At 38.8% G+C, this 16,616-nt stretch overlaps 2 protein-coding genes across 2 annotated transcripts; both read left to right on the plus strand.

Moving 5' to 3' along the window:
• Positions 1–1,091: 1,091 nt before the first annotated feature.
• Positions 1,092–8,700, plus strand: rab3da (RAB3D, member RAS oncogene family, a). Its single transcript, XM_008276671.1, has 5 exons — positions 1,092–1,199; positions 3,504–3,737; positions 6,533–6,651; positions 7,594–7,718; positions 7,818–8,700. The coding sequence occupies exons 2-5, from the start codon at positions 3,504–3,506 to the stop codon at positions 8,003–8,005; spliced, it is 666 nt and encodes a 221-aa protein (XP_008274893.1). The 5' UTR covers positions 1,092–1,199; the 3' UTR covers positions 8,006–8,700.
• Positions 8,701–9,257: 557 nt separating this feature from the next.
• Positions 9,258–15,161, plus strand: tspan34a (tetraspanin 34a). Its single transcript, XM_008276684.1, has 8 exons — positions 9,258–9,294; positions 10,918–10,997; positions 12,528–12,743; positions 12,997–13,071; positions 13,216–13,323; positions 13,587–13,721; positions 13,809–13,901; positions 14,725–15,161. The coding sequence occupies exons 2-8, from the start codon at positions 10,941–10,943 to the stop codon at positions 14,776–14,778; spliced, it is 738 nt and encodes a 245-aa protein (XP_008274906.1). The 5' UTR covers positions 9,258–9,294; positions 10,918–10,940; the 3' UTR covers positions 14,779–15,161.
• The last annotated feature ends 1,455 nt before the right edge of the window (positions 15,162–16,616 follow it).

A 16,616-nucleotide genomic window follows, 5' to 3' on the forward strand; every position in this document is an offset into this window, starting at 1 on the left:
AGATGCCATCCATTACTACCTGTGGCAAGTGTAATAGATGTTTTTCATTATTTCCCATCAAATGATAGTTTAAACAATTCATTGTTCATAAATGGACAATGACATTGTGAGAGCAATTCGTGATGAAAACCAATAGTTACAGGCTCACAACGTAAATCATTTTAAGTTCATTCAGCTTGGAAATCTAATTTCCCCTGCTGCCTCAAAAATGTGAGTTAAATGTGCTTAGGTTGATAAATTAATTCAGCATCACCTAACAGGTTCTCAAAGTGTAAAATTCGCTCAGTTAAATCAGCAAAAATTCAGAAAATAAGTCAAAAACTTGATATATTAAGACAATCACCTAGTCACATTCAGTGATTACAGACTTGATTTCAGTTTAAATAGTTTCTTCTTTGATTAATATTAATGTATTAATATAATTAATCTCAGCTGTTGAAGTCATTTTTGACCAGAGTCAGCACAAATCCAGTCTTTAAGGCTCCTTCTGGTTACTGTGAGATAAATTCTAGGTCTATTACTGACCTGTGACATGGAATTGTTTTGATTATTATAAAAAGAAACAGCTATAACTTAATTTCAACAACGACAAACAGCAAGTTTCCACAATGAACGTTTTCTCAAACCACAGAAAAGAAGAGCCTCTGGGGAGTTTTACTTCTGTACCAATACATGTTGGGAGGTCTGCTTGATTGGTAATTTTATTTCTTATAAAGTTAATTTAATCAGTTAAGTGAACTCTCAACTGCTCATTCATTCAACTTTTCATTATAAGTCAAGGAATAGGAACTTCTTTTTTTATCTTCTGAAATAATTTTGAAAAAATCAGTGTTTAGTTGAACCTGAAAAAGATGAACCACGCTTAAATTAACGACAAATTTGCGCCAAAGGTGCTAAAACAAATTACTCCAACGGCCATATATCAGTCAAAAATGGTGTTTATGTTCAGACTTGTGATTTTTTTTATTTTATTTTATATTGAAAGCTCTTTCCGGATGCAGCTTTCATATGTGGTAGGATGCTTGACGGCTGACACGGTATACGTCCCATTGACAGACGGGCACATGCACAGACTGGAGATCCGGGAGCGGAGCACCTGAACAGGAGCGGCCGACAGCAGCACACACCCATTGGCCTTTAGGTGGAGGTGGCACACCGTTGGAAGGACGCAGGAGAAAGACTCGTAAATAACATCCGCGGTGAGCAGGATTCACCAGTTTTCAGGGGCGGCTGGGGGGTTGTTACTGTGGTGTTATCTGATTGTGTGTGTGAGAGTTACCGTATGGCAGGGCGGTGTAGGGAAACTAGGTTAACTGCCAATGGGGAGCAAGCTTCAACCTCAGAAAATTAACTTTATCTTTGTTTTTTTGTTTTTTTACGGAGCATCAGGCTGATTGGTGCGCAGATGATTGAATTAAGTGTCAACAAGTGGATTAAAAGTGTTCCCATACAAACAGCTGCTTTGTGCCAGCATCCGCTCATTAGTCCAATATTGCATTATGATGCCTTTGTTTGAATGCAAATGAGCAGTTCCTTCAAAGTAAATGGATGGACGTCCACACACCACTTTCTAGGTTTCATGTGTAGGTGCATGTGTGGATATTGCTGTTTTGCTGAGTGTGTACAGCAGCCCAGTCCCTCTTTTTATGATCTTGGAAAGGGGTATAATGCTGAGCTGGTCTCCACAGACACATCAGCAGCCAGCCAGGGAGGAGCAGGAGGGGAGGGGAGGGGAGGGGGGGGTGAATGGATGGTTCAGCCTCCTTATGATGCAGAGGGATGGAGTGGGAGGAGGTGAGATATGGATGGAGGACGACAGGAGGGATGCATAGATGGATGAATATGAGAGTGTAAAGGAAGATAAATGGGAGCCGGAGTGTGTTTGTGTGTGCATTTAAGTGGAGGTGTCAGCGGGTGGATGAACGAGCAGCCGGGTGATGGATGGGATACACAAGGAAGGGAGGAGGAGGATCTATTGCTATCCCCCCCCAACCAGCCCACCACTCAGTGTCTACTGATCCTATAAGTTTTTAACGTGAGCTCATGTGACAAATGGACAGGGGGGGCAAGCCGGTGACTGATTGAGGAGATGGGTGGGAACAGTGGAAAGAGCACCCCCTGCCTGTGATTCATAGCACAGTGATGAGCGCTGAGAGGGATGAGGGGAGGAAGATGGAGCATTTTTAAAATAACACTTCCATTTACCAACATCTGCTCAGCTGTTAGCGTGGATGAATTTCAGACCATCACACCATCACATAGCTCAGATTCCTCACTCTGACTTTTGACCACGGAAGTACCCGCCTACCACATAGAACCCTCCCTACAGCCCGTATCAGGCACCGTGGCCGATGGTGGAGCCAAATCATGCTCCTTATCAGCATAGAGGATTTATCAGCTGAGCAAATGCTTGCCATGTTCGTTGCCGCCTGCAAACGCTGCAGCTGATTTGCTCGTATAGAGATACCTTTGGTTTTCAGTTTATGATTCGCCTTGTTTTTTAATTAACAGACCTGTGTTCAGTGCCTGCATTCATTTTCCCATCATACTGATCTCTGATGGACTTTCCGTTAATTGAAGTTCATTGGGGGCTGCAGGGTGGCGCAGTTGGTAGCACTGTTGCCTCGCAGCAAGAAGGTTGTCGGTTTGCGTCCCGGTGGGGGCACCAGAGTCTTTCTGCGTGGAGTTTGCATGTTCTCCCCGTGCAGCGTGGGTTCTCTCCGGGTTCTCCGGCTTCCTCCCACACAGTCCAAAAACATGATGATGGATGGAAGTTTATTGGCAACTCTCAGTAGAGCGAAGAAATCTTGTGCTGGATATCTGCATCAGCTTAATCCACTTCTGTCGCAGTTTTTTTCTCTTTGCCACAGTCATCATTATACAATATAATGTCATCACTGGCAGCAGGCCTCTTAATGCTTTAATTTCTTTATATCTTTGCTGCATGCATCTATTATGTCATGTGCAATTTAGCAAGACAGAAACTAGTAGGCACAATAGTTCCTCATCTTGCATGCATTTACATATCTGCAGCACACTGAACATCAGTAACATTTGTCCTTATGTACTGTTTCTGCACATACTGTACCACCGCAGCTATGTTCTGCTGCTACAATGAGGAAATCTTGCAACAGTGTTTTTTGGTGTTTTTCTGTTTGGAGAGCTGCAACGAACAAGCTTTTCTCTATTGCTATTTAAATGACCAAATGTTAAATTTACAGTCAATAAAATGACAAAAATAACACTGAAAAGTACATAACAATCTACATTTACCATCTTTAAGTACTTTGTCTGGTCTGACAGTCCAAAACCAAAAGAGATTCAGTTTTACAGTCTACAAATGCTCTCTCTGGAGAAGCAGGAATCAACAATGTTGGGCATTTTTGCTGACAAATAGCACTTTTCTGGGAACTGGTTTCATCAATTAAAGTAAAAAATGATAGTGGATACCTTTTTTGTGAATGAGTTTCAAGTTGGACAGACTGCTTCTCTCCTTCTGATAGATGGCTTTAGCCAGAGATCCAGGGGTGGTCCAGGAGCAGAAAGACGCGGCCGACCAAAACTTCGACTACATGTTCAAGCTGCTGATTATCGGCAACAGCAGCGTGGGAAAGACCTCCTTCCTCTTCCGCTACGCAGATGACTCTTTCACTTCAGCGTTCGTCAGCACAGTGGGCATCGACTTTAAAGTGAAGACCATCTACAGGAACGAAAAGAGGGTCAAACTACAGATCTGGGTGAGATGGGAGGAAGCACTCAGACATTAATCAGTGAAATAAGATAAATCATCTGTAGACAGAAGGAAGATTAAAGTCTATAGGAAGCAGGAAAGTCATATAATTCCTCACTAACTCATACATTTGCATCTTACCACTGCATTCAAAGTGGGGCTATCTGCGATGTGTCTTGTCTTGTTTATTTGTTTGTTAGGCTGAGCTTCTCTGCTACATACTCTCCCAACAGCCACTAGTAACAATTGTGTTTTTAATATCAGGTTCTGAAGAGAGAATTAGAAAAAAAGAACCCACCCCTGAGCTCTGTTTCTTGTATTACCCTCTGCTGCATTCTTGACTTCTTTATTTTCTTACCTATTTACCTGCTGTTTGACCTCATTGAGCATTGTTTAGTCCCTTGGGGCACAATATCTTGCACACTATTATAACACTGCTTTCTGTTTGTGAAACAAACACATTCCAAAACACATTGGAATCCCATTTTTGTTTCTCTTTCAGCTAATGCAAAAGTCCTGTTATCATGGTTTTATTGTCCCATGCAAGTAGTTCTTCTCTGCAGCTGGAAGAAAGACTGATAAGGCCCTGAACACACCGCACAATTTTGTTGACTCGTGGAAGGATGTTTGTTCATTGCAGGAGCGTGCAACTAAGTTACACCAGTTGGACCAGATTTAATTGTAATTCTTTTAACTCACCTTGCTGAAACATTGTAAAATCATTGCACAATTGCAAGTTATCCTTTTGGAGTAATTCAGCCACACAAGCGACCCGGAAACTAATTCAGTTGAAGAATAATGATACAAAAAGCTCCACCTTGTCGGTCTACAGGATCAGTTTGTTTGGTTTGTTTGTTTGAAATTCTTCAAGTCTGAATATGTGTTTTTGAGGCTGTCATCTGCACACTGCAGTTCCAAGGTGGAAATACATAGCCGTGGCTTTGACAGCTTGTTTTCCTCATCATATGTCTGTTAGCATATAAACAGCACCATATTAACGCGTTAACAAGGTTAAAAACTTGATTTTCATCTGAGCCGGTTGTAAAGGCTAATGTACTCCTGTGTGTCTTTAGCAGTTAGCCTCAGGGCAGCTCCATTGGACCAAAGCCACATATCTGCACACTTTTACGAGCCACAAGCGTCATTAGAAGTGGTTAACCAAACAAATGTATTTACAACAAAGGTGTTGATATTTGCTAGTTTTTACTGTTTATTTCACTCTGTCCTTGTTCCTGAAAAATACAGGGTCTAGTTGGCCTACAGAAAGAGCTGTGATGCTCACATTACTGCAGCCTGACAAGCTGCTAATAATTTCTGGTGGAGATGCTCATCAAGCTTTTTCATTCCCCCTTACTAGATTAAAAATGTAATGGCATTTACCTATGGTTGAGGGTTGGGGTTTTTTTATGTTTTGTTTTTTGTTTTTTAAAAATGCATCTCTCACAAAAAGGCAGAATAGCAGAGTGAATGGAGCCTTTCAAAGCGTTGTTACACAACATAGACTGTTTGTCCTCATCTCCCTCTCCAGTTGCTCTCTTACGTGCTGCTGCCTGTTATGGATGTATACTAATTTCTCACACCTTGGAGTTAGTGACAGTTGATGTTTAACAACGTCCCGAGACAGCAGGGTTCATAAAAGATGCATGGCTTGGAGCTGCCGGAGCTGAATGTGCTTACTGCGCAGACTGACAACCAGGACAGATCTATTACTGAATGTTAGTGGAAGGCGAGGACTCACCCACAGTACTCCCGTTAGATGAAAGTAATACATCTTTTTTCATGGCTTTTCCGCTCTGCTTTACAGTGACACAGCAGGAAGGTGCCAAGTGTAATGATGTAACTGTAGTATAAAAAAATAACCATATTAAAATCGTGCAAAAAAAATAATAAAATAAATAAATAACCGTAAAATATTATTACAGATGCTTTAACAAGTAAGCAGCATTTTAATCTCCCAGCTGACCGACGTGAAGTTAATTTTTTTATTCAGCGTGCACGTACGGTAGGTGCGGTGGTTGTGAAAATGTGCTGCTGTTCCGCAAGGCAACCCATCACTTAGGCATTTGGGTTATTGGCTGCTGAGCAACTTGAATGAGTTTCATGGGAGCATTAAAACAAGCTCAATTCATTTAGTAAAACCATGAACAAAACTAAAGACAAGTCCTACATTTCATCTTCAGTGTACATTAATATTGTACATGACATCTGTTTGCACTACGTTTCAGGGGAGAACTTTTACTTTAACTTTAGTTACAGTAAGCAGTTAAGTCTTACGAGTCTTATTTCGTGCTGCAGCTTTACTGTATCCAGTGCAAGGTTGTTACGTACTAATTTATCCCCCCCCCCCAAAAAAAAAAAAAAAAAAANCCCAAAAAAAAAAAAAATAAATAAATAAAATAAAATAAAAAAACACAATCAGGCAGCAACATAAAGAAGAAATATAGCATCTGCAGAACTTTTTTTTTTTGTCCCTTAAAGTACAGCCAAGGGCAACGTATCCTGCTGTGTTTAAAGGATGTGGCAACATCAACATTTGATGGAAGAGATTGCTTGTGTTCCTGTTAGTTAATGATTCACCTTTTCTTCCAAATTAACCATTTGTTTGGTGATGTTAATTTTAGAGTTAAGTTGCTTTTGAAGTGCTTGAAATTAAACTTAACTTTGAGATCATGAAATTTGTACAGTAGGTGTAAAATACTGTAGTTGACAACTATGTGTTCTTAATTCACATGAGATTATTGTGGTTTAAGCAAAAGTAAGTCAAAAATACCCTAAATTTCACCAAAAAAAATGTGTTTTCAGGACACAGCAGGGCAGGAGCGCTACCGGACCATCACCACAGCATACTACAGAGGAGCCATGGGGTTCCTGCTCATGTATGATATCACAAGCCAGGAGTCGTTCTGCGCTGTTCAGGACTGGTAGGTGCATCTATAAAGGCAGCAGCATATTAATAAATCAGCAACAGTGTGTTGTGTAGCAGGAGAAGGCATTTGTAAAGGAGTGTTTTGATTTGTTGGTGTTTGACCTGATGACACCAAACGCAACATGAAGAAATTTTGCTATTGCAGCTGTACCAAGATATAAACAGAGAAAAATAGAATATATTTGTAGACACAGTAAACATTTTATCTAAAGGGAAATGTCCAGTCATGGTAAAATATTTACTGTAATCTAAATGTAAAAGTTTGAAAAACAACAGCATTGTTGATATACGTAATAACTAAATATAAATAACTAAAACAGAGCTACCCAATGTGAAGGTAGTGATACCCTTCTAAATCTATGCTGTCAAAAATAAAAGACTTGTGTTATCAGCAAAATGTATTTAAAGTATCAAAAATTCAAGTGTTTTTTTTATTGGACAGAAGTATTTATGTAAACATTGCATTATTAGAATACACAAATGCATGAACAAGTATTTTAACGTGACAGCTGGTTGGCATGAAATTTATTTCAGTATCTTTGTACACAGTAGTTTAATTTACGTTAATACGTCGTATTTTGTAAGTTGATCACATGTTTTTTTTGTGTAAAACTATATTCTGCAAAGCATTTACACAAATATGGAGTAAATATTGGCTCTTAGAATTGTGGGTTATTTGAAGAAAAATTATCAGCAAAGTGCAAGTAATAGAGCTCTAAAGCTTCACAATTTTTGAGTAAATGCTTTGTCAGCAGCACAGTAACTTTCCATCGCTGTCTTTAAGCAATGCCAAATTGTTAATAATATGCTTTTTCATTGTTGAAAATATATGTGCAACAATAAAATAACTTTTCTTTAGTATTACAAAGAGACAGAGGCTGTCTGTAGGTTGTGTGGCTGAGCGGCTGTGAAAATGTTGTGTTTTGCTGTTTCCCAGGGCAACCCAAATCAAGACTTACTCATGGGACAACGCTCAGGTGGTGCTGGTGGGCAACAAGCTGGACCTGGAGGATGACAGGCAGGTCCCGACCGCTGACGCCCAAAAATTGGCCACTGAGCTCGGTCAGTGACCACGCACACGTTTGTCACACAATCAGCAAGAACACACAAACTTTACTTTATGATTATTCACGACCTTTTCTCTCTGCACTCTCTCCTCAGGCTTCCAGTTCTTTGAGGCCAGCGCCAAAGACAATATCAACGTGAAGCAGGTCTTTGACAAGCTGGTGGACGTCATCTGTGAGAAGATGAACGAGACCGTCAACAGTGATGTCAGCATGGCAGCCAATCAGAAGGGAGATACCCTTAAGAACACAGCCAACAAAAGTCAGGGCAGCTGCGCATGCTGATAGATGATAAGAGAAATTCACAAGAAGGTTTCAAAGGGAACACACACACACACTTCCACAAATTACCTGAATAGCCAAAAATCTGTCATTATTATGTCACTGGAACACTAACATAAGTGCTTGGCTCCTTTTTTAAAATTGGTTTTCACTTGATTTTTTTTTCCTCAACTCGGTGGCATTTGGAGCACTTCCTCATTATTTCAATGTGGCTTGAGATGCCAAAGAGCTGCACTAAGCAGCTGTGCCTTTTTGCACAATACCTCTGCTACGCTTGTACAGTGTTGTGAATGAACACCTGTTGCAGGTGAGGATGTCAATGAAAGGCAGTTACCTCATGAGCACAGCGAGGGGATTCACTCTGATTTACTTGTGTCATGCTTCCCCCTTGTGGGTGTTACATGAAAATGCATCACTGTGACTCGTCCTCCGTGTGTATCCCGTTAATTATATATAGCCCCAAGTTACCTCACTTAATGTTCGGTACAAAGTCAAACATACCTGGAAGTTGAGGTCACACCTGAAGGTACTATGTCATTCCAGGTGTATGTGCGTCATTCACTCTTAGGAATTTCCTCATTCCGTTTAATTTATTTTTCTTTTCTTCTTGTACATTTAATGATTATTGTTAGTTCAATATTTCATTTTTCAGATTTATTGTGTCCGTGTTGAAGTTGTGATTAAAAGATATGAATCTATGTATCACGTCTGTTGGTCTTCATTTGCATCAAGTCATTTTGCGTTATTTTTTATTTTTATTTTTTAATACAGCAAAGTGAACAATAAAAGTTCCCCACAAGTTCCCATGCAGTGTTGACGCCAGTAATTAATCACGATTAATTGATCAAATCGTAAATGGTATCTGTACTGTCTTTTTTCCATTTATTAGAAAATACAACATTCATTAGGTTTGTTAGTTGATTATTTAGTACTTTAGAATGGCTGCTCTTTTTAAAATGCTCCTCAGTTTCCAGTTTTAAAAAATGAACATAATGATCAATAGTTTCTTTGACTGTAACTTGGCTATAAAGTTCTTGGTCATAAAAGTTTGTTTTTTTTGGATGGACTTTGCTCACCTGGAAAAAGTTTCTCACTGCAGTAATAAAGTCAGTGACGTGTGGGTTATGAACTCCTGTTTTCCCTATCTCTCTCTCTCTCTCTCTCTCTCTCTCTCTCTCTGTGTGTGTGTGTGAGACCTGTGAGAAGATAAAGGGGCACTGAAAAGCCTCGGTGAGCAGACACTCCTGATTGATCAGACCTCAGAAGACACACACACTTCACTGCATTTACAGGTATGAGCTTCACGCTTTTTCACACTTTTTCAAACGTTTTAATTCAAATATATCCAACTATCACACTCAACTATTCATCTGTTAGTCTTCATCTAAACTCACATTAAAACATGTAGTTTTGCCGGAATTCTTCATGAATTCTTTCACAAATTACAGTAAAAAAATTATAAACAAAAAATCAAAATAATTGAAATTTTAGAAGTTCGAAAGTTAACATTTTAGTTTCATGATGTCCACTTCTCGGTGATATCTGAGTATTATCATTTTGTGTATTTAGTATTTAATAAACATTTGTCTTAAATAAAATGGTTTAACTTGCAACACACTGTTTTCAAAATGGCAACAGACTGAATACACCAAGTATTGACCAATTCTGTTCTCCTTAAGTATACATATATATATATATATATATATATATATATATATATATTTTTTTTTTTTTTTTTTTTTTTTTTTTAAACAAAAAACAAAATCTTTAAATTGGGTCTTTTATCAAAAGTAAAAAAAAAACAAAGAAAAAAAAAACTTGATGTAGAAAGTGTATAAAAATAAATAAATAAATACATTTTTTAAATTTTTACATTTATTTTGAGGTTGCATCATATCCTGTTTTTTGACCTGCTGTGCATTGGCCTACTTTGAATTTATTCAGAAGAACAACATGTGTGTTTTTTTTTTTATTGGTGTCATAAGAGCTTTTTATCGCAGTATGGAAAAAAGGTAGCAGATGTCTCCCTGATTACAATATCGTTGAAGCTGCAATGAGGAAGTAAAATGCTCCAAGAACCATAAAACTGAGCTCATTCCTTTGATTCCGAGAACAGAAGCAAAGTCGAGTAGAATCCAGGACAAGGTAAAGGTTAAGTGTGCAATTGTTTTTATGGTTCTTCTGTGGAACATGCAATGGAAACCAGTAAATTGGTAAGACAATCACTAACTGATTAGAGGACATTTGAAAAGCTAGAACCAAGTGATGAAAACATGTTAATGACACTTTTTAACCTGTATTTCATACATTTTCTAACATACTGCATGTTCAAAGAAACTCCTTTATTCTCTGCTGATGTAGATAGAAGTTATAATTCTGAATAGAGACAGTAAAACAGCACAATAATTATTATTATTATTATTATTTTTTTTTTTTACAATGATGAATGCAAAGTCCAAAGCAGGAAGAAGTGAGTTTTTCCTTTTGTACCAGATACAGACTTACATGTGAGACAGATAAATCATCAAACATATCACATGACTCAACTGCACACTTGAGGATCCTTAAAATTACCTGCAGGAAAAGCAGTTTAAAAGTATGGATGAACAAGCAGGTTTTGTGATACTTCAGCCGAAACCTTGTATCACGTGATTGCATATTTAAATAAGATTAGGACCCCCTTCTCTTTCCCTGCCAGCAACTGTGGTTAATGTATAACCAAAGCAAAAGCAGTTTGACCTGTGTCAGTGCTCGTTTGAGTTGTCAGTGATGCCACTGATCTTCCTGTGAGTGAGATCATGCAAAGTTGTCTACCAAAACTAAACAATAAAAAGGGAAGTGTGGGCAGTTATATGATACACTCAGTTAGTTTTCAGCTCAACTGACAAATTTCTTTGTTGTCTTTTCTTCAACAGTGTAAAAGAAAAAATCAGCCAAGATGTGTTGCTCCGGCTTTCTCAAGGTTATGATGTTCATCTTCAATGGCGGCATCTTTGTAAGTTGGCTGTGCATCTCGTGAAAAAACAAACCACACAGACAATAATCTCCTTTGTAGATTATTGGCTTTACATGTGTGCTTTCTATATTTAGTGATGGATGGTTTAAAGGAAGAGTTTTGGGTAACATGCTTATTTGCTAGTGGGGCACATTGTTCTGCAGGGGGAGGCTACTAGAGAGCATGGTTTCCATGGAGGGGTGTGCTTGGCGTGCAATGGGTTTATGTGGGTGGTCAAAGTAACATCCACATGAACGACAGCATCCGAGGTTTCCCAGCAGAACATTGCAGTGTAACAAGATGATTAGCATTATTCACTTCACCTGTCAGTGGTTTTATTGTTGTGGCTAATGGGTGTAAAGGCCATTGAATACAAAGATGGAGCTCAGAGATGTTTAGCTTTGCATACACTTGGGAAACTTGGGGAAAACAGTTAATCTGGCTCTGTACAAAAGTAACAACATTGGCCTGGCAGCACCTCAAAGGCGAACAAATCTTAGCTGACCTCACTAATGTATCACACTCACAATGACGATACAATACCTTGGCATCCACTACAGCAGCTACTATAGGAACTTGAAAACTTCATAATTTTAGCAAAGTAAAATGATTGGTTTATGAGCATTTCAAGAACTACAGCTCCCATGAATATCACTGAAGCATTGCGATTTCTCACACCATCAGAGTTTGGCTTAATCTATATTCATAAAATTTACAAACTCTCTTCCAAAGTTATTTTTCCAATTTTTTTCCCCCAATAAATTTCAAATCAGCGTTTACTCCTTTCAGCCCTTCTGTTATGACAGAAATGCATCAACCTCTCAAGGACTCACCTCTTTCATTGAACTGTGACGTTTAATTTTTGTGGGAAATGACTTCTTTCATTCCAGTTTTCTTTGTATCGCGCCAATTTACAACATACATCATCTCATTTTCTTTGGATTCCCGTTGAGCAAGCATTTGGTGACAGTGGGAAGGAACAAAAAATCCCCCCCCCTTACAGGGTAGGCCACAAAAAAATTAAAGAAAATAAATACAGCAGAACCAGGCTCAGAGAGGGCGGCCATCTGCCTCGACCGATTGGAGTGAAGGTGGAGATATCAGAATAGCAGATGGAGAACAGGCAAACATAGGAAAACAACAAATATGCTTTAAAAGGCTGCTAAGCTGCAGAAATATTGAGTGTGAGTGGTATCAATCTTCTCATCTAACACTTGAACACAAGAGAAGGCAAGAAATTGAATGAATATATTTCTCAAAATGTTCCTATGAGATGACTTGTTGTTGTAAATATGCGCTATATAAATAAAATTGAATTGAATTGAATTGAATTCCAACTCTTCCTTTAATAAAAGAGATTTTTCCTAAGTCATAGTCTCTCATCACAGGACTAGATCAAGCATAACTCGACTTGTTTTCCCTCGCAAGTCCTTTCATTTATTCCTGCTATGTCTGCATTCCGTCTATTTCTCTGATCACTGATAGCATCATCTCTCTACTATTTCCTTTCCTTCCTCACCCATCATGCAGTTGGCAGGTGCAGCCATTCTGGGTGTGGGAGTGTGGGTGAAGGTGGACAGCGAGTCTCTGCTGGGTTTACTGGAGAACTTGGAAGATGCTCCATCTGAGTTATCCCAGCTAGCCAACGTCAGCTACCTGCTCATCGCTGTGGGTGCTGTGCTGCTAGTCATTGGCTTCCTGGGCTGCTGTGGAGCTATTAGGGAGAGCAGGTGTCTGCTGCTGACGGTGAGCAATGTTTGGGTGAAAGTTGAAGAGAACAGAAAATTGAGTGAATGATGATAATAAGGCAATTACAACTGGAGAGGAGAGAGAGCTCTGTGTCAATTGGTGAAATGTTTGGTGTTTGTTTCACCAGAGAAGTCTGTAAGAGATGCTGTAGCTTTATATTTGAGCAGATATAAGCTTTTGTTCCCTCCAGTGTTTACATCTTTCACTTTGAGAGCTTTGCAGTCTAATTGTCCGTTCTCTCCCCCATCAGTTCTTCTGCATTGTGCTGATTATCTTCCTCATCGAAGTTGCAGGAGCTGTGGTGCTGTTCGTCTTCCAGAGCGTGGTAAGTGGCTCTGAAGAGCAAAAAGAGGTTCTTCTCTGCAACAAATTTCTAGTCAGAATTGGAAACTTTTAAAAAGCTGAAGGACTTTCTTCAAAAAGTCCAAAGCGTGATGATGATGAGCTGCTGTCTTCTTGTTCTTCTCAGGCTGCAGAGCTTCTAGACAGTGTGGAGACTGCAGTTAGGAAGAGCATTCGCACCAATTATGGACAGGATGAAAGTCTGACCTCTCTCTGGGATGCCACCATGGAGGAGGTACTGTATTTATTGATTGCATATCTGTATGGTCACAGAAAATCATTTGATAAAATTATTCAGGGAAAAAGCAGTGTGTCTTTGGGCATACACTTCATCCAGACAATTATTGGATTTTTTTTTGCATATTTATACATTCAAGATTGCAGCTGTCCTTCACTAACAAACAACAAAACTATTTTTACTACACGTCACATTATTGCACAGTGGTAGTGCTGATGAGAAGAATGTTTGGGTTTTAACGCTCAGTGGTTTTCTCCTAGTTTAAATGCTGCGGATACAGGAACTATACCGAATTTGATGGCTCCCCATTTAATAACGAAGGCCTGTACCCACTCACATGCTGCAATTCAACAGTCCCTGAGGGGCAATGCACTGAACACAACGCGCATCTTTCGGTATGAGAGCAACTCACTTCAACTCGGTCCACGTTAGCAACAAAACCTCTTTCTGTCCTCATCTAAGACCTGTTGTTTCTCTTGCAGGCTATCGATGGCTGCTTTGACAAGCTGCTGCAGCTGATAGAGGACAATGCATTGATCATTGCAGCTGTGGCTATTGGAATCGCTGCTCTTGAGGTACAGTGTTAAACAACCGGGTTCTTAATATTTTCTCAGCCTCAGGACAAGAAGAGCTGTGTGTATTTTGGCCACACAGTCACTGTGTTCAATCTGTCACTTTTTTAACTGTATTATTTATATTGTCAACTTCTCGATGCTCATACAGTATATACATTGTGATAATATATTGATTGGTTGTCATTATTACTTTCAGTAAGAGTTAGAATATCTCCTCATGTTTGGATATTTCAACATACCACTAATCCTGGAGTAAAATGTAAAACACTACAGATAAATGCATAGTGCAATCTTAATAATATAGTAGAAAAAGCAGAAGGAGGACTAATGATAATAATGACTATTTTGGAAAACACCTTTCTTTGAGTTTTACATCTGTGAAGCAAAACATTCAAATATAAATTAGATTTTGAATTTAGCATGCCAGTTTTATAATAAGAACATGAGTATATAATTTAGGAGCAAGAGGAAATGGTTTTAATGATTTTTTTTCTAAATAAATGCTTTGTAGTTTTGTCATTGTAATTGTACAATAATTTGTCCTGTTACCACAAAACAAAAAAGGAAATATTAGGGTAGTGGACTTTTATCATGTAATAAACTGTAAACTAAGGCTCTTATGGAGCGAGTTTTCCAAATGAATCACCTAATAAACAAGAAAAGAGTTAATTTATGACACAGTGCATGGCTTGCTCTGACATTTTTAATTCTACAGGATATATTCAAGAGGTTTTTATCAGCTTGTTCAGTCTGTAAGCTGTATCTCAGCTCCATTTACTGTATTTAGATGAAAAGTTGATGAACTCTTGTCATGTCTTTACAGATTGCTGCCATGGTGGTTTCAATGGTTCTCTACCATAAGGCCGGCAAAAAGTGATGTTTCAAATTTGGGATGATCTAACAACTTTGTAATTGTTGGTAAAATTTTACAAAAGCACGTTTATAAGTTTCAGAACAGACAGTTTAACAAAGGAATATTTAATGCTACACATGCACGGCTTGTCGAGCTTTAAAATCAAGGATGAAGAGGTCGTCAGTGGATCTAATGTGTTCTTAGTTGCACAACTGTATCCGTGCACATTTACGGCATATTGTGATTTATTTATGTTGGAGGAAGGGCTGTCCCCACCTGACATGCTGATGCATTTATCAAGTAATGTGAAATGAAGCATGTAATAATGTGATTATTGAATATGATGCATTTATTTTTGTATGTTTGATAATACTGAAAAAAAATAAATATCAGGTCTTGGCCTGTTGTAAAGTTACACATTGACTGTGGTATTATTTGGTAAAAGTATGTACAAGTTAGTTTACTAAACATACAACATGCAAATCTTTATCAAGATTAAAAGTGAAAGTAGGCCAAATGAAACCTAATGCCTAATATATGACCTACATAAAATTAGTTTAAGACTAAGCGAGGCAGGAACAAACAACTACACTGTCACATGTAAGATTTATCTATCTATCAATGCATTTATTGTCAGCAGACACTTAGATCATTCCAGAAAGAGCTGATAAGAAAAGTACTTTCCACTGATGCATGTCAAAGACAAACATGTCAACCTTAAAGAAACAAATGAATCACATCATAAAGCTGCTCAATTCAATTAAATTTTATTTGTATAGCACAGTTTACAACATATGTCATCACACAGCCCCTTTGGATGTGGGCCTTCAGTTTTACTGTTTTTACAAAGCAAGCATCTAGTTGGGGAACATAGTGAAACATTTAGCCGCTAAAGAGGGCGACGTTCTTCTCAAGAGACTAAAACTGAAATTAAGAGGAGAGTGAATTTAGGATCACAGTTACTTAGGTAACCAGAGGCATGACTCCAAATGAATGGTATTTCATGCTAGATTGATATTTTTGTTCTACGAACATTCTGAGACAGTTCTGCAAGGTTTAAGAAATGTTTTCAGCTGGAAGTTCTTTTTAGTTCCCCAAATGTTCTTCTTAAAAGCAGAATAAAGACTTTTCTCTAACAATGTTCCTAAAAAGTCAAATGTTGCATTGAAAACTTCATTCCTTTATTATCATATAACATTGTAGAAATGTTTTATGGAAAAATGTTCTATAATGTGTTACCCTGACAGCATCCCCCAAACATCCTCAGAACATTGCAGGCAAAATGGTCACACAGGGGGAGCTCGGAGTAGAGCTGCTGCTCCTCCACATCGAAAGGAGCCAGCTGAGGTGGCTCGGGCATCTGTTTCGGATGCCTCCTGGACCACCCTGTTCCGGGTGCGTCCCACCGGGAGGAGGCCTCGGGGAAGACCCAGGACACGTTGGAGAGACTATGTCTCTCGACTGGCCTGGGAACGCCTGGGGGTCCCCCCGGAAGAGCTGGAGGAGGTGTGTGCGGATCGGGAAGTCTGGGCGGCTCTGGAATTTTCCAAATAAAACATTCTGTCTTAATGTAACATTAGGAAAATTATTTGAAATGTGAAATTGTCTACCTTCTTTGAACATTTGATTAGAAAACAAACAACATTTGTACAGCAGGTGAAATTAATGTGGAACAACCTGACACTCACCATACACTTAAAACAACCTTGGAAGAGAAGCTTCACATACTTTGGTGAATATATTTATATATTCTTATTTGGCGTTTTACACTTGTATTTTGCACTACTGGAGATGTCTTTTAATTTCGTTGTACTTTTGTTATGGCCGGTGACCACTAGGTGAGTGAGAAAAAGCTGGACCCA

The sequence above is a fragment of the Stegastes partitus genome, unplaced genomic scaffold (genome assembly GCF_000690725.1).
Source record: "Stegastes partitus isolate 25-593 unplaced genomic scaffold, Stegastes_partitus-1.0.2 Scaffold3, whole genome shotgun sequence".
NCBI classification, from domain to species: domain Eukaryota; kingdom Metazoa; phylum Chordata; class Actinopteri; family Pomacentridae; genus Stegastes; species Stegastes partitus.